The 22,973-nt window shown below is 39.4% G+C and overlaps 1 protein-coding gene across 2 annotated transcripts; it reads right to left on the bottom strand.

The window, feature by feature from the left end:
• Window positions 1-852: 852 nt before the first annotated feature.
• LOC117206264 (splicing regulatory glutamine/lysine-rich protein 1-like) lies at window positions 853-17,631 on the bottom strand. 2 transcript variants are annotated; one of them, XM_033445435.1, is made up of 4 exons: window positions 17,493-17,631; window positions 6,526-6,916; window positions 6,008-6,205; window positions 853-5,721 (listed from the first exon to the last, which is right to left on the bottom strand). In XM_033445435.1, exons 2-4 carry the CDS (start codon window positions 6,853-6,855, stop codon window positions 5,599-5,601), a joined length of 651 nt encoding a protein of 216 aa, XP_033301326.1. In that variant the 5' UTR covers window positions 6,856-6,916; window positions 17,493-17,631; the 3' UTR covers window positions 853-5,598. The 2 variants fall into 2 exon arrangements, with proteins under 2 accessions (XP_033301326.1, XP_033301325.1); XM_033445434.1 differs by lacking the exon at window positions 17,493-17,631 and adding an exon at window positions 7,577-7,732.
• Between the last annotated feature and the right edge of the window lie 5,342 nt (window positions 17,632-22,973).

Here is a 22,973-nt window from a genome sequence, read left to right as displayed (position 1 = left end):
GTTGTTATGTACTATAGATGATATTGTACTGATGCAAATGTGATTATTACAGAGTTTAACAAGTAGCGGCGATTGGATAATCGAGATGTCGATGACAATGAATTTAGGTTCGATAACGAATCCACGGTCAACAGGATGACAAATACGATTTGATCCACGATTCTGATGTGACTCAACGCACTTGTCCACTGTACAAGTAGAACTTATCAGACTGAATCTCAGTCCAAGTGGAACCGCCCTTATACACTCCTCTCCGTACTCCCTTCGGGTCAATCTTTGTTTTTAAGGAGAGCTTTATAATTACTCCATACCTCTGTTAGATACACGTCCCTCCCGTGATCGTGGCTACGTTCAGCGACCTGTTATGTCACTTTGAGCCCAAGTCCACTGTCATAAATCTTGGGCACTCATACTCGGATTAGATCATAAACAACTATTTCTCAGTTTTATTATTTAAGTGCAGCTATAATAAAAAGTCTGGACTAAAGTATTGGAGACCTTCCCAAACATTCCAAAAGAAAGGCCCCGATGTCCTTTCATCTCCGACATATATATTTAAATTGATATGAATAAAAAGTCGCTTCTACAGCGCCTGTGTATAGGCAACCAATGCCAAACATGTTCTCCATTGCGACAACTTGTAACTCTACATGTTCGAATAAAAGATCTTTGAGGAAACGTGATTACGTGAAACGTGTGAACCACTTTTTTTTTATAATTAATGCTAAAGATACCCTAATAAACAATGATAGATGAAAGCCTAGTTAGTTTAATGGTTATGGAGCTCTCTGAAAAAATAGGTCATCAGACATAATGATGAGATGAAATGGTGAGACAGAATGGAAAACTTTACTACTTTAGGCCACTTTTTTATTGGTGCGAACTTACCAGAATACATCGAGTTTTACAGTCAATATTCTCTATGGAACGACGATTCACCAGGTAATCGTTCACTTTACTCTCTATGTAACGTACATACACAGAATAAACGACATGTATACACGCGCGAGCACACACATATACGGGTTAGCGTGTGTGCTTGTTAGGCTACGAGATGGTACAGTTTCATGCTTGTTTAAATTCACCCCTCACAAAGGAACAAAATTATAGTTTCCTCCTCATCAACAAATCCTCTTTTGAAACAAAACTCGACACTTGACAAATGCATAGATTATTTTGAGATATAAAAATTCTGTCCTTCGAACCTGCGACTTATACACTAATTGTAGAATATCTATTTGGATTATACGATAGTAGATTTTGATGCGAGGGAATTGACATTTTACAACAGCTTTGTGTTTAAAAAAACTCTTTATCTGTCTCATCATAATTAGACTGCGGATTTTCATGTAGATTCAGATTTTTATGTACGTAACTAAAGAAATAGTATCTAAATACTAGATAGAGACAGAGATTAGTTTCATTCTCTAGATTTTAGATATTAGGATGAGTACTTTACTTTGGATATCTTTTATACTTTTAAGTAGTATCTTTACATTTTGTATATTATATCGTTTCATATATTTTACACATTTAAATTCTCCACAAATACATACAAATCTACAGTCTAATTATAATATTTTAAATGTTACAGCTTACTAGTTCTTTCTTTTTGAGAAGTCTCAAAATACGGCTGGATTCCTGTAGAATTTCATCGTCAGATAGTTTCACTTGTTTCGATTAATATCTTTAAAATTTCCAACAGTAATATACATTCTATTTTTGTCTTAAATATACGATAATCATGTCTCGCGGCCGTTTTACAATAGTACTTTGTTAAATGTTGTAATCGTTATCATAATTATACTGTCTCATATCATGAATATATTATATAGTAGAGATTATAATAATCGTTACAAGTTTTGTCATTCAAGGCAATGACATTTTAATGAAAAATTCGCGGCCCAGAAAAATACTATACATACGTATCTCACTTTTCTCTCTTTTTCTTTTTTTTCTTATATGTTTTTCGATTTCTACCTCGTCCCTTTCCACGCACACACATACACAAGCTCCGCAAGGAATCGATTAATTGTAAATGAAATGTGTGCAGAGTATGTCAGGTGTTCAGGTGAAAATGATCCACTGACTATAGTGAAATTATGTAATTTGTGCGACTGGTCGTTCACGTCGAGATACCCTGCTCCTTTTTGTTACGCAACTTTAATATTAAAGGTTAAATTGAAAATTATCGATTCGGTTGTTCGTCAGAAAACGATTAATTTGGTTCAACGCATATAAAAATATTTCTATCGTTTTTTGAACCCTTTAACACGATATAAACTTTTAATCTTCTTCAAGCAAGAATTAGATATCTTTCCTTTTTCTTATACCTTTTGAGAAAAAAAGTTATATCTTTTAATCTTCGTTATAAAAGGCAGCAATAATTTTACTATACTTGTCAAATAAAATTTAAATTTTCTCCAAATGGAGCAAAGTTTTTTTCGATACGTAAATTACCATTTTAGCGCACGTAGGTAAACGGATCGCGCGTTATTCGTACAAAAGGATGCTTCTCACCGATAGAAAAGCAGGTTTAACAATGGCGGGAAGGATCGACTGTTCACGCACGTGAAATATTGTTCGTGTTTTCTTCGGCGCGAAGTACAAAAGAACTCTCGTATCTTGAACAACAGTATTTTGAAAAGATAAGTGTATAGGCAGGTACTGTATTATGTTTCAGATTGACCCGATCGACGTTCACCATTGGACGATCGTGTCGTTTGAGATTTTTACCTCAGTTTTATTTATCTTCTCGCTGCTGAATCGCTCGATGAGTTGCAACGAGTACAACATTTACAATAGAGTCCTCGAAAAAACGATATATAGCTGCGATGCTCGCGTTCATCTCGAAGACCCGAGGCTTGCCTTTACAGCAGTAAAATCGAATTTTCGCGTTGCAGCAAAGAATCGATATCGTTGTATCCCTAGGTAAACTACGTTAGCGCGATAGGTCAGAATTAACTGAATTAAAACAATGGAAAGAAAAAGATGAAAAGTCGAACCGGGTTTAAGTAAACGAACCAAATCTACCGAGTCGTAAGAATGTCTTCATACTATATTTTTGCGATACTTTGACTATCGTTTACCCAAGAAAATCGTAAGCGATAGAGAGGTTTAACGCGTTGAGTGCCGCGATCATTTCAAAAATTTCCATTTATCGTAAATCTATAGACTCTTTTTTCAAAAAGATCTTCAATACAATTACTAGATTGTATAAAGAAGTGTATACTAATTAAGTTCTAATAAAATACAAATTAAACATATGAATTAATATGCTATGCATATTATTTTTCAAATAATATCTTACATATTGTAATTATTTGAAGAGAATTTCAAGCCTGCACGAAAAGTTTCCTATCGATCATCGATGACCAACGTGGCACTTAACGTGTTAAAAATATAAAAGAATCAGAATCGTTGGTAGGGCGAACAAAGATGCAAACGAGACACCATTGAATACACGTATTCGACGCTCGATCTATAATACTTTCATGTGTTTCGAGTTTCGATTTCCTCGGACGCGTATTGCGGGAAATCAGTGTAAATTACAATCGTTAATTACACATCTAGCTACGCGCGTTTTGCCGCAAGGAAGAATCGACAGGGGCCATTGAATCGACAGCTTTCGATTTCTTTCTCGAGGAATGAGATCGCGGCCGTTGCTCCTTTGGGAATGCTTTCTAATTTTCTAGCGTAATAGCCAGCTTAACGCCGTTCGTTCCGCGGAGACTGAGAAAGAACGCGGTACCGGAAGTGGCCGGTACTATTTGACTCAATATTTGCTTTCAGCAGAGTAAGTGGTTTTTCGTGTTGTGTGAAAAATCAATGTTAATCCAATAAACATTTTTCTAGTTGTTCGAAGATTTGCTTAAAAGTTATTGGTCGATGGTAGTTGTAATAATCATAGTAAATTATATAGATATTGCTTTCCTAAATTAGTTTTATATGTTTTATTATTTATATTGGAGTAGACTCGTCGAGTCGAGAAGACGATAGAAAAACTTTGAATAGTGTTTGTTCGTTAAAAATGCTATTTTGTGTATATAGATGGCAACGCATGAAATGGTTAAATAATAGGCCCGTTTATCGTTGTCGAAAAATGTAAATTGTGTGTATAATAATAAAAGTAGTTGGTAAAAAGACGTGTTTAGCCTATGAAAGACAGAGAAACTTTCGTTTTATCTGAATTTTATAATTCTTTATTAACAGATTGCGGACATTTATGAAACTCATATTTTTATGAGTATTTTAGATGTTTTACATATTTTACATATTTTTGCATACAATTTGCATTTTATGCATTTTTGCATCTTTAGATCTTTTCATAAATGCATAAAAATCCGCAATCTATGTACTTATTAACGATGTACGTAACTGTTTTCGAACTGTAATTGATTCGTCTCATTCCTCGAGCTAGAGAAAATACGCAGCAAGTCGATGTAACAAAGCATAAAAGTGATCATTTACAATAGTATTGAGTTTTCGAGACAACACGCCGATTATTTATATACCGCGTTTATAACATGGCTAACATTTACGCTAATGTATATTTTTCCTGTAATTTCCCCAGATGAAATCCTTCTATCGATAAAATTTCACACTCTCTTGTAATAGAAGAATTCGAATTGAAATTCACAATCGCAAATTGGTCCAGTTTTATCAAGCTAATCAAGTTCAATCCATAGGACCCGGGGAGATTAAATGTACATCATCTATGAGCAACACGGTTCAGATATCGATATTAACATTCTTGAGAATCGAGTAGGTATCATTTCGGTCGGACATGGACAATGAATTTTTAAACAATCTCAACAGCGAGGTCGTTTAAACGTTAACTCTACGCCTATTGTACAAATTGGTCGAGCGTTTACCAATCGTCTACCACCGAGTGAAAATGCAACGAGTAATATGTATACAATTGACAAGTTGAAATCTTTCTTTTTGACTTCGATACTTCCTCTAGTAACTTCTTTGTTAAAGCACACTGCAGTTTGCTTGACATTATCGAAAATACTTCTCAATGAAAAGGGTAATTCTCGTGAGATACCACCTCGAAAAATTTCATCAACATCTGTGATGCTCAAAAACGAAAATTCGCTTTTCTCTATAGAATGAACTTCTTCGTGAATTAAATTTGGGACACAAATACGCGACTTGCAATTTTTTTATCTGAACAGCTTTCCTTCAAATTCGAATTTTTTATTTTCAACAATATCATTCGATGATCATTGTTTCTTAAAAACCTTCGAAATCGTGGGCCATGTATAGTGTTCGATATTTCCCACGCAGAGATCATTTTAATTGTAATGCCGATCAATTTTCCTGAACCAAGAGCTTCTAAATGAAAATTCACGAAGATCCACTTACATATATTTTTTCGATTATAAAGTTTTAAATATTGGCTGGCTGTTTATGTTATTAGCAATTTCATCCCAAATAGCCATAGGACGACGGTCAATAACTAACTGATTCGTGGCTCGTCGGTCCATTAGGAAACAGTCAACCTGATTTGTGCGCAATCACGTGAACTTGTGCTTCTTATGGAAGCACACGGTGAAGACCGTGTCGTCGCCATGGAGGTTCGTTTCCGCTGTCTTAGAACAGTACGCAACCGGAACCTTGCATCACTTCGGAAATGAACATCGGCGTGCCGGCGCCTAGTCCACCGTCAGTCTTCTGGTTCTCATTCTTGTCGTACTCGCAGTCGAAATAACAGCTCTACGAAGGCAATTTATGAGTTTTCATGTTACTGAACTATATATATATATATATATATTGCTGCTCATAAGTATATGAACACTTTGTTCAATTTGTATGAACAACTTAAAATGAACTTAATTTGAAAGAATGTTTTTGAAGGCAAATGAAAATATTTTAATAATTCTACTGTGCATGTACTCTCGATTTTACTACGCACATATTGTCTTGAAGAAGTAACAAAGTATTCGTAGAATATTTGAAAATGTGGGTTATTCGATATTCGTGCTGTACAAGGGCAAGTTACCTGACAGTCCAAGCATCTGCAGTGGTCGCTCATCTTGCAAGTGATGCCCCACTGTTTCGCCACTGCTCTGTATAACTCTTTACTCGACTTGTGAAGGATCTTGGGTGCTTTTGTTCTATTATCTTCGCCAGACGCGTCGTTCCCGAGGTTCTTTCCACCCTCGTACTTCTGAACCTCGGCTGCGTGCTCCAACCGCGTCTAAAATTACATCAGAGTATAATAGAAAATTTCAATAAAAACCTGTATCATACCACGAAGCTTAAGCTCTCGCCTAACACTTAAAACAATAAATGAGAAATCTCTCATCTTTCGAAAATTACTTAAAAAAAAAGTTAAATTAAAAAACTTCCAGCATTCAACGACGAAATATTCAATGGAATATTCTCAAAAGAAACTTTGATCTTACTGTACGCGTAGAAAAATTTGGAATCAAGTATTTCCATCTTAAAGATTTTGGTGATCGAATGAAACGGAGCGAGTTAGCTCTTTTATTCGGTTAGGTCAACTCAGATCTTCACCTGTTCGATAACGTGCTCGTAAGAAGGAGGAGGGGAGCTCGGTATGGCTTGTTCGTTCCTCACCATCAGGCTGTTGGAATCGAATATCGCCGAGTTTAAATTGGATTCAGTTTCGGTGGTCAATTGCAGTTGACTCATTGGAAGTTGAACGTTTCGTCCATTCGCGTTTTCCTCCTCGTCCTCTTGCGCATTTTCTTCGTCCTCGTGTTCCGTGTCACTGCCTTTGTCCGCTTCTTTCTCGTAATGTTTGTCTTTCTCCATTTTGTATTCCAATTCTTTGTCCTTGTCCTTCTCACGGTCCTTTTCGTCGCTGCTGCGCGACTTGGACATTTTTGAAAAGGGAAACTTGAACGGTGCCAGTTTGACTATTTCTTTTTCCTTCTTTAGTCGCCTGCAATAAAAAATCTGCTCGTTAACGGCGAACAGTCGGCTACTGGGAGAAAAGGGCGATAGGAATTAATCGAAATATCCGAGGAACTATACTAATTCATTAAGAAATGAACAGCGGAATATTGTGGAATTATGTAGACGCCTGTAGAACTGTAGATGTTGTTGAGAAAAATCTATTGCAATAGATATTTTTTAAAAGTACGCTGCTTTTTAATTTGCAGGAAAATAATTTATTATTGTGCTATAAATCATTAATTTCTTCAAACTTCTTAAAATCGTAGAATGAATGCGGTAGGAGAAACAAACGAAAATGTTGTATTCGTAATTTCAAGGAATTCGATAACGTAGATTGATTGAAACAAAATTGCAAACGAAATATTGCGTTGCCGGCCTTAATGGATTCAAGCTTTTACGCGTAAGATAGAAAAGTTGTCGGTGAATTTTTCCCCTCTCAATAGCAACGCAGCTTTCAATGCCGAAACGCGTGCGAACTTCTAATCGATATTCCTACATTTACAATCGTGTCGTACGCAGTGCAAGAACTATTGACTTTAATATAGCATAGGTGCGGTGTAATTTTTCTCTTCTGCTTTCAAACCGCACTTAAAAAAGCTTCTTGGCAACTATAGCTCCTCACTCTGTTTCCATCATCGCCACTTACCCACACTTCCTTATCTCCACAGCTCGCAGAATCCTCGAGTGATTCTCGTTCATGCTACGCGACACGGATTCATCGAGCGCGAGCCAGTAGGCACAGTGGCAGAGAGAAAACCAACTTGAAAAATAGCGGTAGAGAATGACGAAAAAAAGGAGAGCAACGGAAAAAGCAAAACCGAGAAAGAGAGAGAGAGACAGATAGACAGACAGACAGAGAACCCAGAAGAAAGTAAGAAAAACATAGAAAAAACAAGCGTGCTGGAGAGAGCGGGGGATGAAGGGGCGACGGGTTGGGGTGTGTCTCGGTGCGAGTGCACCAGCTGCATCTGTCGTTGACCCAGTGGCCGAGTTTCCCGTTTATCGGTCGACCTGGCGCAGTTGCGACTGACTTTAAAGCCGTCGACTCCTTCGGATATTTAAGGCCGTCGCCCACCTAACTATACAGCGTATAAACATCATCAGACCTGTTCACGATATTATATGGAGTTTAATATATAAACAAATCCACTTATTCATAACAATACAGCATCGAAACATCTTTATGTCATGTCGGTAGCATCACGAACGAATGTTTTGTCGATCAGACAACGATCATATGTATATTGATCGTAAGCCGCTTGCAATGGTGCAACAAAGTAGTTACTACATTTACTGATAAAATATCCTCTAGCTATTTTCTATGTGATGTATGATGAAAGATTAGGAGAACTGGTTCGTTGATATTCGTTATTATATTGTTTTATTTATTTCACTTATGTTCCATATAGAATGGCGAGTATTATAAATAGGGAAAGTACGTATGTCATATGCAGTTGAATTTAATTTCTATCACCTCGAAATGAAATTTTATGGAACGCCAGTAAAATGCCAAACATTTGTCTAATAATGTAGTTCACATCTATTTCGAAATTTACGATACACGTATGCTAATACCATGTCAATGTTACTGTGATATCGTATCGCAACTTAATATTGCTGGCCCGATAACATGCTATTAAAAAGCGACGAGCGCAGTTAAGCTTCCGCGGACGAAGCAACGATCTGTGCTACGCGCGGTTCTTGCCGAATTCGACGATTTCCAACGGGAATTAACGTAACGGGGATAATTCTCTGACTGGTGATCGATATCGGAACGATCCAGCCGCTACGTGACCTATCTCGCGATTCGTCCGGCGTCTTGATTGTTTCCGGTACGAACAAACTCTGGCTTTATTGGTTTGATACCTTCTGGACATATGGAATGTAAAATCAAGGTTGTGTAGATTGCGGAATATCAGGCTTGGCCGAGTGTGTGGGTTTTGGAAACATTGGGATGATCAATTAGTCAGGTCTCCCTTACAAAATTGTACGGAACTTCGAGTAGGTAGCAGAGTATTACGTCGCTTAAATATATAATCGATGATATTAAAGTTCGTGAGAGAGACATAGTAGAGTTTGAACGTTTTGAATCCTTAATGTTTAAGAATTCAGATGGTAGAGTTTTCCATTTTTATAATTTAAATAATATTCTTCGTGTCCCAAATACTTCAACGAAGTTGCGATATTCTTCTTGTTAAATACTAGTATAATTTTATCGGACAATTTAAATTACAATCATAAGAATATGAATTCTGTAATAACTACGTAATAATATTATATAGAACGTAATTAAGAACGTACTTAGCTCTTAAAGCTTCTGAGTCGGGAGATCAATATTATATGCGAAAGGTGCGCGGAAAGATCCAATTTCCTGCTTTCCTTTAAACGCACGAAGGATCATTCCGCATAAAGCGCGAACCCTGTTCCTTAACGTACACTATCGCCTTGCCAAATGAGAAATTCTTTCGGTCTATCCTATCGTAGGTGTTCAGTTAGGTGACAGTAGAAACGTTTATACCGGAAGCCGTCAGTCAAACGGCTGCTGCGAGCGTGGCAGCTTTAATTCGACGTGTCGCTCGAAATGCTCGGCTGGAACGTTAAAAATGTATCACCTTGGAAGCGAGTCCGTGACAATGCGGTGCCTGTCATGCTTTTAACTCGAATCGTCGAAAAAGAGAGCTGAAACGTGGGACGCGCTTAGTTCGCGCGATCGACGGACATGTGCAATTAGATAGAATTACTTGGCGTAGGTGGAACGTTTTGGCTCGGTGCACGAATTGCGTGGGAAGACGAGATTGTTCGTGTACTGATCTACAGACCAGCCTTTGCTAGAAGCAACGGGTATCTATTTCTCCTTCTCGTAAGAATTTCTTTCCTCGCGGTTACGGTCTTATGTAGATACCATTAATCAGACATTCGTCTGCTTTTACTTGAAATGTTTATTCGGCGATATTCTGGGATATTCAGATTCGTTAGCGTAGTGTTTATCAAATTCGGTAATTATTCGATGTGACAAGTAGATGTGGAAACAGTAGAACGATACTGTGTGTAGCGAAATTTGGATCGTAAAATTAGGTTGATTTGTGGATAAATTAAGTAGTGGTATTTCCTATTGGTTATAATCGGAGAAATAGAATGACACTGATTCACAGTCGGAACTATACTGTGGAACAACAAGTAGATTCGACTACTCGTGTTCAGACGAGCGGAAGGTTGTCGACTGTGGGCAAATGGGTAAGAAGGAAGTCACGCGTCGTCGAGTAAATAGAACGTGATCGTTCGTGTGCAGACATGCAGAGTTGTACATTCTACTAAGAGTGATATTGGTATGTTAATGTTTGTAGCTTCAAGTAGAATAGTGCCTGACTAATCTCACAACATAGCAAGAAGATCATCTACGTAAACCGAGTAGAATAGCACAGCCTGAGAGTCAGACGTTTGGATAGTGCTAACAATTTGTATTCCGAGATATCAATAATCCCAAAACGTCGAAGAATTTTCGAAAATAGTATCGCCTAAGCGTTGTTAGTATTTCTATTGAAGAATTTACGAGTTTTAATCCTTATTAGAATTTCTTGCAACTGTAAGCTCGTTCAGAAATTCAAGAAACAAACAATCGTAACAGCAGCGAGCAATCGTACACGTTAATCCCGCGACAGAATAGTCGGAAAGTTTACAATCTGAGGAAGTTTCATCGCTCTTGAATTAGAGCAAGGACGGCCGCACGAACATCTGAATGTCTTCAGAGAAGCAGGCAGAAGCGAAAAAAGAGAAATAGAAAGAAAAAGAGGGAGAAAGAGAGAAAGATAAAAGAGAGGAACTGGCGGCAATTGCACCACGGATATTGTATCACTCACACTTCGTGTACCATACGACCACCGCGACTGTATTTTGCTTCCTATTCCTGAACCAAAATTTCACCTTCCTTGTACTACTGATATCGTTGCCTTTGGCATGGGAGGAGCGAAGGATCTACTGAGCAAACGTAGAAGAGGCAGAAAAAAGTTACAATTACGTATTACGGAGCTGGATTACTAGAAATCCTTGTGTTTCTATATTTTCATTCAAAATATGCATAATGTATATACAGACTCACATTCCTAAATATCGATCTTCTCCTTCCTCTGAGATCATTCTAGACTAAATTCCCCCCGTACAAAACCATCAATTAAAAAAATTATCTTCATAGATTCGTTAACATACGTCGATCTAATTAATTCTATCGTTTCGATGAAACTCCTGCAGCGTCGAACGAACTTTGATAATAAGACACTCGAGGCAATTTGCCTAATACGGGCAATGTTCGCGGTCTGGTGCAAATCCGGACCGCTCGTTTGCTCGTTTCCTCGCGTTGGGAGCTCGCTCTGGAGAAAAGTGCCGAGGGAGCAGCGAGAATTCGCTACGATTTGGAATCACTGCTCGCTTGCCGGAATGCCGGCACTCGCATCGGATACAGGTCGTCGAAATAAGACGACCACTCGACGGGTTCGCGCGAGGCAAACGAACGAAGTAGCTGGTAAAGTAGGTTGCACCGGGGAGGGGTGAAAATCCAGTGGATTCAATGGCCGTACACCCCTCGATAGAAGTGGACGGTCTCATGTCAGTGGCCCCAGCTAGTGCACCGTCATCCTGGGCTCGCACCTTTCGTCCTAGTTTCTCCGTTCTTACCCCCGTTTCTGCCATCCTTTCGTTCCGCTTCATCCCTTCCCCTACGCTCCCTGTCTAACTCTTCCTTCGTCTTTCTCTTTCTCCGCGACTACCCTGATAGATCTTCGCGTCTCACTCTCGTACTCCTTTTCTTCCATCGTCTATGCATCCAAATATCCTCGTTTCACTTCGTCTCCCTTCGATCTGGCCTGTGTCCGACCACGCACGACCGTCTCTACTTGCAGCTGTCTGAAGTTTAGAGTTGCAGAACGGCGAACGAAGCTGAAGCGAGCGATTTTTCGTTTTAGCGTTGAACATATCTTTTCACGGGGATAGGTAGATGGAAGCTCGTTGATAGGTGCAAAATGAAAAATGGAAATTTGGATGTGGTCTCGTCTTGAGAGAGGTTGTGGACGCTTTAATGTTCTTCGACGTGGAAATAAATCGCGTTTAACGCTTTCTCTGAAAGTTTTATGATATAGATTTTTTACGAGTTTCCTCGGAAACGTTCGGGCGAAGAATGGCGTCTTCACAGGCTGTTTCATTTTCCAGTTAATTAGCTCGAGAAACCTTAATTAGTGGACTAAACGCCAATAGTTTTTATAGTTCTCGAGCGAACATCTTCAGCCTCGTTAACGTTCCCACGTATCTCTCCCCTAAATAATACGCGAGTCATTCTTTTTAAGGAAACAATTCACTTTGTATCAAGAGAATACCACGAGCTATGTCTTTTCTTTCTCGTTTTATCTTCTTCTTTTTCTCATTCATCTTTGACACTTGTCGTTTTTCTTTCGTTTCTGAGTATTCTCCCCTTCGAGAAGTTTCATAGTCAGACCAAGAAGGCGCATTGTCTCGGAGACAACAAACACCCTTGGCTTCGTGTCCTTTCGTGCAAGAACTTCGACCGCTATTGTGGTGCCTTTTCGTGGAAGTTTGGAGAACAAGGTGGTCGCGTCTGCGATGATGCTAAACCCCCAGGGTGACGTGGTAATCTCGGTGTCTTCGCGGCAAAAGTTTACCTTGCCCAAACATCAACCAGAGATCTCCGTCGAGCACGATGGAGGGAGACAATTTCACAGACGATTCCGTTGGAGGTTCCAACGATCCATTGCCTTTTATTATTTCATTTCATTCGCGAACTGTTGCCCCTGTGATTACTGTTAAATCTCCCCGTTTTCTTTCACTCTTAACGTCTTACGGCGACAAAACCCGTGAAATACCTGAAGTCCATTTTCTATTTCCATATCTAAGAAGACCAATTGTTTATTCCTCTCACGCAGAATTTTATAAATGCGAAGTTTCGAATAGAAGTACGAAATAAAGCCTAATTCCAACGGGTCGTTGCGAAATGCAAAATAATTCAAGCAAACGAAAATCAACGAATTATCCGGGAAAAAGCGATTAACAAGCACGTTAAAATCATATCAAAACCGCAGGTGGGTTGGCGGTTTTCATTTTCCGTTCAATTATTCATATCTACCATTATTTGTTTGGAAGAATGATATCGTACCGTTGTTATTAACTCGTCATAATGTACGTGCAGAGCATATACAATTCGTGTTACGTCGGTTTCGAATTTCGATTTCTTTTAACATACTATTTTAATATATAATTCTACCGACATAATAATTTATTTTTCTTTTCAACATACATATATGATCAACAGATTGATCGTAACAAAATTAACGATCAATTCTTATTGTTTCAGTTCGTGTGACGTGTTTGCGAAATTACACGTTGCTTGAGGTGTACGATGATATTTTTCCCCGTTTACAGAATATTTTACTCAGCTGTATTAAATATTATAACAGAGATAGCTGAAATTTTTAAGCAATCCATTTCAAGCTTTTTTTCTTTTTTTCGCGAAATAGGGCCGCGTTGCATCCGATGCGCCAACTCGCATTCAGACGGTGAACAATGAGACTCGTCGAGTTTACATCGTATTCGTTCGAGGGAGTAGAATTTTTAAAGCGATTTTCATCCCGTTTCGTCCCACTCCGGAACATTTTCTGGAGCATTGTTTTTCCCCGTTTTAAATATACACACCGATCGTTTGTTTCGTATCAATATTGGTTGCATGCGTTTTTCTACTTTTTATTTGGTTTTCAAATTTCGTACGCGATTTAGAAATCCTTTGTTCGATGAAGTTTGTTAAATAGTATGACCGGTTTCGTACGAAGATATGTGTATCGTGATATGCATATGATAGGTACTGAATATACATGTACACCAATGGAAGCCTTAACATCACGATTCTCGTGAGATGGGATGTGATACTCATTTCGTCCATCTTGGCAACGATATTTTTCGTACTAAGGCAGCGGACGAAACATTAAAACGAATGGCGACATTCATACGGTACACAGCTCGTGATACACGTATGTATCGCGATACGTGTATCTCCGTGTGAAACCGATCTGTGAGAGTGAGTAAATGATATCCCTGGCAGAGGATGTACACAGGCACAAGAGAGTATTCGAGCACTTACTATTTTTATTTATTTTTCAATTACTGTTCCTTTCTTATTTAACATCTTCTTTTAACGTATCATTACGAGCTCGGAAGAATGTAATCGTTCCAAGTAAAGGTTTTCTACCCTCTACCGAGGGTGGCCAATGCGCAAACGCTGCAGGCTGAGCACAAAAACGACCCGTAATAGATGAGAAATTGCTGAGAAATGGCCACGATTTTCGCGCGAGAAACACGAAGCCGAAGATATAGGAAGTCGCAATAAATACGAGCGACGGTGAACGAGCGATAAAGGCGATCGAGTGTTTCGAAGAAACCGTAAAGCAGACTTTTATGTACGGCAATAGGTATCAAATCTTCACCTAGGGAATATCTGTCTGTCTGAAGAAAACGAGCGCTGTCATTTTTATCGGTTTTTAGGATATTATCAACTAATGACAAAGAGTGTGAAAGAAATTCTCTTCTCGCTAGAAATAATTTTCTTTCATTAAATTTGTGCCTGTTACATTCAACGTTTCTAATGTTCTTTTTTTATCGTCCACGATACGTTAATTGAACGCCCCTTTGACTCGTTTTATGGTATTCTTTTATCCTAAAATAAATTGCGCTATCATTGGAAAAGCAATCTCTAAGCAGCGGAACAGAGTGTTCCGGGAACAAATTACTCGAGAAGCGATTTAGGTCATGCGGTCTTGTTTCACGTGTGAGGCGTAGCCTAACGTTGCCAGGGAAAATTTGTGCTTGCTTGCTATCGGTATTACGTCCCAACCAAGATACGTTTATCGTTGATATTCGATATTTCGATGAGGGTGAAAATGGGATGGAGAAGCCCAGACAGCCGAATTTCACAGCCAGTGAAGACTCTGGGACGCAGGTCGGTCCTTTCCGAAGGAACAGCTTTCGAAAGCCTTCGACATCAATCTCGCTCTCTCCTTTTATTCGGCTCGAATTCGCGCCGATGAGTAATCCTAAACCACCAAACAAACTTCTGACTGGCATCGAATGTTAGCCACTCCCTTTTTGCTGGCGTGTTCAGCTTACTCAGTTATATCACTAATACTGGTATTTTTCCTAAGAGCGGTCTAGCAATCTTAATAATAAATCTATGAGATCTTGATCTCTAATCGATACTTCTGAAGTTTTTGAAGATTACTAAAATCCTTCTCCTTTTCTTGTCTTTTCATTTCTTGATTAAATAAAAGAGTTTAATAATACGTAAATTTATCATTAAATTTTGTTAGTTATTTAGCTAGCCAATTTTCCAAGAGCGTTATAAAATCAGTTAAATAATCAGTTGAATCATCGAAATGATACGCGTCCAGGTGTCAAAAGATTATAGTTGTAACTTCAAGTAGGCGTTTATTGAGCCGTGTGCAATTTTATGCACCTGTTGATATATGCAAGAGGCGGTGAATTAAAGCGATCCGTTCCTTGTCAAAGAGCGTTTCGCTTTTCGAACGAGCATCGAACGATCTCATGAAATGTCAAACACGAGCACGTGAAACGAATATCTTGGAGTCAGCCGCCGTGTCTGGTGAAACGTTGACTCGACTACTTGCACGAATCGACAGCGTTTTTCGTCGTTGAATTTTCATTCGAATTCTCATTTCGAAACGACCGGTACGCGTTTTACGCTCATATCGTAAATAAATTGCTTGACGAGTGTTCGTGATGTACGTTCGTGATGTACGTTCGTGATGTACGTTCGTGATGTACGTTCGTGATGTACGTCGATGTACGTAGTAAGTAAGGATCATCGACAGAGGTAAGGTTGTTGTCGATCGATGGCATCGACAATGCCGCGTCGCGTCGGTGAACATTTCTGGCTGATAAAATTCAACGCGGCACCAGCAGGTACAATTACTATTTAATTCGCGAAAATAACCTTTGTCCCATGGCGGAGCAACGAAACGGATCATTAGGAGGAATTTGGTTAACGCTGCTAATTGAACGAACAGTACCATCTAATTAACAACAAGATTAATACTATGTCAATGCATCATCGATACAGGTTCGATTTTATATAATGGGGTTAAAAATATTTGCAATACAAATCGCGTGTGTAATTGCGCGGGAACTGGTTGGTCTGTTGAATGACGTTTGTTAAATGTAATAAAGAATCGTCTGTGTTGACAATAGCAGGGAACAATCCTTGCTTAGCTTTTATATAAAATGCGAAATAAGGTATAAAAAAAGGTATCGTTCGAATAATTACAGCATCTGTGTGTTATTTTACGGAGACAGTGAAAAATATATCGTTGGAAAGAAAGACAGGGATTTAGAACGAAAGGTTCTTACAAGTTTCGATGGAGGATCGCGACGTTAACAAAACGTGATAAAAAAATACGAAGACGCAGAAACGTCGTGAAGGACGCAGAAATTATCACCGAACCATTCTTCTGTCTTCTTGAGTCAGCGAGAAAAGAAAAGTGAACAGCGTAGAAATGGCATTTACTGAAATCCGGAGGGGGTGGACGGCCGAACAGGGCGTTGTTCGACTGAAACGAGGGTCCCGGTGACAGACAGAAACACTCACACGTGTCGTGCAAACAGAAGGTCTGGTATTAACGGTGATGGATCGTTAAATTGTTATCGAACGTACATTTTCCTTTGTTCATCGACTGTGGATGAAAAAACGAGGGAAATTGTTAATTGCCAATAAACTTGATCTCTCTGCTGGTTTGGCGGCATAGGTTACGGAAGAGTTGGTTTAAAGAGTGCGGTTAAAAGATCAACGTTCGCAGTGATACGAGAGAAAATTTATAGGGGCGGCTTTTGGTTTCAATACGCGGGGAAAAGTTAGTTTAAGTTATAAATATGGAGTGGATTAAAAGTCCGGATAAAACGATATGAACGCGTATAAATAGTATGCGAACATGTGGTGTTTGCTTTGCTTCTCTTTCCTTCTTGCTATTCATTCATGAAACGCAGTCGTGCAACTCGAAGTATGCATTCGAAAACAAATAAAAAAAGAAAAGAAGAAGGGAGAAAAGGAAAAAAAAGGAAGGATGAACTATCTTTCATTCAAATTATTTTTCAATAATTTCGATTTTACTATACTTTATCGTTTTAAATATAAATCACAACTTCCTGGAGAGATTTCATCCAACACAAACATCACCAAAGTGCGATAATAAACGGATTCGATGAAATCAATTTCTTCTTTTATAGAATTTCCTACTATATTAAATATCAAGAAATGTCAAAAGACGAGCGCTCGATCGATCGACAATTCTAGACGATCGAGTCTATCGTTAACCATTGGCTCTATTGATCGCCAATGTCAACGCACACCATTGCACGGGGTGGTGAGATACACGCGAGAGGGGTGCGTTTCCTTTGCCGGACAAAGCACGCAGTTCGAGTCGAGACCATTTGCGTTGTTTTGGAAAAATTAACCGAAAGACCGATAAAAAAATAATTACGAACAATGCGTCGTTACTCACAAGTTTGGACTGTCCTCAGGCGCAACGATGAAATTCACTGGTTTCTTGAAACTGGTCAACTTCGTGGAGACTTGCACGGGGTGTCGGTGTTAGACGGCCATGTTGTTGGAAATTCACCGCCCTCTAGCCGACGCTCGACGAAGTCACGATCCCTTCCCTCGTGGAGGAAACTCACCCCCTCAATTCCACCCTTTTTTGTGCCTTTTGCGTTCCGTTCTCGCGCGCTTAAGACTACGACCAAGTTCACTAGCAGGTTACCTTTTTGTTTAGGATAAAAAGTGCTAAGATGGCACGTGGATCTTCTGTCTTGCTAATTTAAATGATTTGTGCTGGTAATTTAAAGTAGACAGGAAATATATTAGAGGACTGTGTTCAAGGTTCCATTTTCACGCGCAGCTAGCATATTAAATTTAATTATACTGTGCTCTATAATTCTATAGCCAGGTTGTCTCTCTATTTTCTTTTTAATTCTTCTGTAAAGAATTATATTTGTAACATTCTTGATTCAATTTACTGCCGATCGTTGATGATCGTTCTTATCGGTTGGAGATTGAGATTTTCTGTTGTTTCTTTCCTTTACTACGATCTCAAATTTCATATATTATACAACTATCGTTGCAGGGCTGACAATATATTGATTTACGTTACTTGCAAACGATTGAAGTTATTTTTATAAGATTGGTTTCTATTGGAAATATTATTTTCTTCAATGTGTCTTTAGGCGATACTGTTATATCGTGTCTCGGTGTTAAAGAAGCATAGATAATATTTCGTAACGTGCATTATACAAGGGAATTAGATCACTAAAGACTTTTCCGAGTTGGCTGACTTAAGCTAAAACTTAAACGTGAATTTGCATCGCGTGTTTGACTCGCGACCGCGGCTCGCGCTGAAATTTTCGGAATATTCAGAAACGTTTGAATTATGCATTTTGAAAGGGAGCGCGTCTACTTTCTTGTGTCTTTTCTGTTCTTCTACCTTCATTTTTTTCCCATTCAGAATATTCCTTTGGCTGCGAGAGAAAATCTTAAGACGAGGCGCCGCGAATCGATGAATGCTCGCTTTTTAATTAGAAAGACCGCACGTTTTAATTAAAAAAATCTCCCCGTTGCTTATTCAGAGAGTGAATTAATAGCCGGACACGAGCCTGTTCCGTGGCACGACGTCTTTCAGTATTCATGAATGACCTCGAGCGCGATACAACTTTCGCCAACCTTTTACTTCGATGCGAGCAATCTTAAATTCGATCGATGGTAACTTTATTGGAAAATTTCACTGCCCTCCACGAGATTGTATAAAATAATTTTATGAAAAGTCGAAGTACCGAATGCTCTTCTAATTTCGTTGTTACGTAGTTTATTCGAATCAATTTGAAATTTTATTATAAACCACGTAACGAAATAAACAAACCTGCAAGAATGAAATAAAATTCGTTTAGTCACTTTCTTCTGCGTATCTTTTGAATGGTAAATTAACACAGCATTCTTAGAATAAAATACGTACACCCCTGCTCATAAATATTAGAACAGCTGGCGACCTTATACGAAATTGTGAAAATTCTGAAAGGCCTATTCAATTCTACCTGAAAGGAGAAATGAACGAACCGATTTTCCGGCTCACGTGTCTAACAAACAATCAGTCAACGTCACATAATAAAGACAAACTCCACAGTCCCTAAGCTCGGAATTGCAACACACCAGAAGTTCCCACGCGAAAATAAAGATCGTGACTCGATTTCGCTTATAATTGCGTCGTCGGTCGGATCGAGTCGTCTACGACCACAGACAGCGAAAGCTTGTCAACTCTTTTTCAACCTATACACGCACACGCATGAACACGCGAAATACTGTGTGCCTGGTGGAAGACACTTGGACGTGTGTGCTCGAACGACGAGTACTTCCTCCCTTTGCAAGATTTTTTCTGCCGTCGTGGCGAATTTCGTTTCGCGGCGTACACACGGAAAGAGAAAAGGACAGAGAGAAGGAAAGAGATGATATACGGCGAAGTGGTCGGAAGGTCCTGAGTGCTCTTCAGGCCTGTTATAATTAATACGATCTCATCGATCTCGGACTCGCAAGCTTTATCGTGTCGCGCTGCAGCCACTTTCTTTCGTCGTTTCGCGAGGTCCGCGAATTTACCCCGATGCAACCCCCTCTTCGTTGCCTAGCCTGCCGCGAAAAGGTCAATGGGCCGATGTTCGAGAGGCTGGGAATATAGGGCAACGCGGAAAGGGGTGAGGCGCGGACATGGAACAATCCCGTGTGTACCCAATTCATACATTAATTCCGAGGGTAATCGAGCAGGTGGCTCGCGAAACGCGGCGAGTGGAGCTTCGAGAGCGATCGAAACTGTGTTCGGTTCTTCCTTTTGTTTTTTGTTTCTTCTCTCTGTCTACTTGTTTCGTGTTAATGCGAGTTCGTTGGAGTTGGAAGATGTTGATAGATGGAGATAATGATAGATCGATGTTCGAGGATATTGGTTAATGGATCAGATAATGGTTAATGGATTGCGGATTTTTATGGACTTATGGGAAATTTGACGACGTAAAAGTAAAAGAATGCACGCACCATGCGAAATGTACAGAGTCGAGTTTCGACAGCTACGTTCGGTTCTTCCCCGCTACTTTTTGTTTCCTTTTTCCGACTGCTTGTCTCGTGTTAACGCGTGAGCTTGTTGAAGCTTGAGTGAGTTGATAAATGGAGATACCGTAAAACTTCATTTATCCGTACTTAGAGGAACGAAATTCTCGTTAGTGCACGATTAAATGAGCCTTTAGCTATTGATTTCACTTGTCTGAACGTAAACTCCCATTATATGGACGGAAAGTTTCCAGAGTCATATATTCCAGGAAGTCATCGATTATCGGGTTTTGATAAATGTTGCATGGTGAACTATACTTGGTTGATACAAACAAACTCATTACATATTTATTGAAAAATACAATTGAAATCACGCATCGCACGTTATACCTTACACGACAAAAACAAAGTATATTTCAGCAAGTATTAAAAAGTTGTAAAGAATGCGTAAACTGTGTTTTGTTTGTTCGACAAACGGAAGGGTGATCGGTGCGAGGCAATTTTGAAAAATTCTAGGATGTTTCGTGATTAACGGTTGCTTGTTTTCGACAGGTTGGGAATTTTCCTGAATTTATCGGGGGCGTGAAGAAGTTTGGATCGGACTTTTGACAGGGCATCGTATATTAGCGGTGGATTTTTAACGGAGGCCGGTAATATCGGCAGAAAACGGAAATTTATAACGTGACGAGAGCTGGATTGTCGGCGGAGAATTGCATTTCGCTGAATTATCACGATTGTGCTAAATTATCGACGTTAGTTCGCGCGTCTCTCTCTCTCTCTCTCTCTCTCTCTCAGTAACAGCTTATTCATTTCTAAACACGTTGTCTACCGCGTGCATGAGTTCTAGGGCCGATGAATCATTCGAATAATCGTTGCCTACGTGAAAATATTTTTTCCGCCACGCAATGCTGTCATAATGGACAGATGCTGCATCGGTCACGCGATTGTTTAATCTTCGCGTTTGTCGATTGCCTTTTGTATTCGTCGACGACATGATTGGCAATAACATTAGCTCCCGCCAAAAGATCGAAACTGTAACGCTCTATAACGTACGCTCTCTTTCGCGACAGACTACAATTTTTTCTCTCTCCCTAAAGAAAGTAAAAAATGGATACTCGATACTCGTTACAATTTGTCAGTCATACAACTTTGAAAATCACCACTCGCTCATCGATTTCGTCAGAGATTTATGGTTTCTATATAAATTCCTCTCAGCCATGAATTTTCGTGCTCGTAAATTCCCCCTATCAAGTCTAATAAAATCACCGTCTTGCGTCTACCCTTCAATGAACTATGCGACGTTAAACGCAGCGAACAACGACTGTACCCTTTCCTTTAATAACGAGCTACGGCTATTTGTCAGAGCTCTTAACCGTGTCAGCCATTGCTAGCTTCAAAAATTCCCATTCGCGGGTCAAGAACGCACGCGACGAGAACGAGTTTTGGAGGAATAGGTTCGTATGGCGAAGCTGCCTAATCGAAGGAAGATTCACGGGGTCGCGAGCTACCTGTTCGAGGGGCGAGCATTCATCGCGAACAAAGGCACTTGAGCACCCTTCGCGTTCTTCTCTCGCTTCTTCCGGGCCTCTAGCCCCGTGTAGAGGGTTGAAAGTATCATCTTGAAAGCCGATCGCGCTACTCGGAAGTCGACCAGAGCTCGTTCAGACTTCGCTTCTCTCATTAAAAATTCACACGGGCGGAGTGTTCGCGGGGCTTTAATCAATCGGCCGCTTAAGCGTTGCGATCCCTTTCTTCTTAGTCTCAGAGAAGCCGGAGTTTGTCATTCTTAAGCTTCTCTGCAGCTTTTATCTCGGTGGAATCGGTTTTTGGGATTTTCGACTGGGATGAAACTGCGACGATACTTCCATCGGATACTACGCTTATTTGGATTCGATGGTGATTTTAGCGCACTTCTCTTACGGTATTCTAACTGTTGCGCCGTGTCTGAAGTTTGACGTTAAGGATTCTAATTTAAAGTTTGTATTAGGTTATAACAGTTTAAAAGTTAGTTCAGTCATATCGTTAATTAATCTTACGACATCAGAATAATCGTTTTATTTGACTTTGGAACTAGACTTACATTTTTACACACTTTTTGTATCATGCGATTGGTATCGCGTGCTCAGTACGAGTCGATTCTAACATTTTAATACAACCAAGTGAACGAAAAATATATGCAGAGAGTAATATAACGAATTAAAGGCGCAAGCTGCGTGCTTTTTGATTAGACGAAAAATATCATGCCTCGTGATTGATATCACGATGTTTGTCAGTTAAAATCTGGCTTCTTTATTACAGGTTAGTGAAATTTTTACGAGTATCTGATTTTCTACCAATCAGGATATTCCTCTTTGATTTACCTAATGAAATTGGGCAATTGAAGGGCCTCGTTCAACCTCAAGTATTTATTACATTTTCGTACAGTCTCTTTCGTATGTTATTTTAGTAGCTCGGAGTGACGAACGTGTAACGTGTACATAAAGTACTCGTCAAACGTTACGCATGGCAACTTTTATCCAGGTTCTATCTTTGAAATTTGACGTTAGTGGAACGACGGGGCTTATCTATGTTTAACTCAATTAGTATCAAAATATTGGCTGGTTTATTAAAGTTCAGAATGAATTTGATGGTCCGAGATTCGTTGTTGTGTCAGTTTATTCGCGTGAATTGCGAAAAACGCAAGTCTCAGCTAATTTTTCCTATAAATGTAAAGAATAGGTGCTTCCTGTCTTATTACACGTGGTATCTATCTATAGAACGTATGGATAGAAAAAATCATCACTCAATTGGAATACAAATGTGTTCTGCCAGGACTGAAAGGTGTTTCTAATTCCGCGACTCGAATGCAACTGAGTTCTAACGCTGGAAGCTCCGTATAAATGTCATACCGCAGTTGCATAAA

The sequence above is a fragment of the Bombus bifarius genome, unplaced genomic scaffold, assembly GCF_011952205.1.
Source record: "Bombus bifarius isolate JDL3187 unplaced genomic scaffold, Bbif_JDL3187 scf7180000008000, whole genome shotgun sequence".
NCBI classification, from domain to species: Eukaryota; Metazoa; Arthropoda; class Insecta; order Hymenoptera; family Apidae; genus Bombus; species Bombus bifarius.
The sequence above is the reverse complement of the archived record's forward strand: the minus strand, read 5'-3'. Positions and strand labels throughout refer to the sequence as shown.

Bases quoted from the DNA above. Each gene is read 5' to 3' on its own strand.
- LOC117206264 (XM_033445434.1), bottom strand. From the start codon at position 7,629: ATGAACGAGAATCACTCGAGGATTCTGCGAGCTGTGGAGATAAGGAAG. The intron at 6,917-7,576 runs GTAAGTGGCGAT...TTTTTATTGCAG, and splicing joins GTGGAGATAAGGAAGTGTGG to GCGACTAAAGAAGGAAAAAG. The intron at 6,206-6,525 runs GTGAAGATCTGA...ATGTAATTTTAG, and splicing joins ACGAGCACGTTATCGAACAG to ACGCGGTTGGAGCACGCAGC.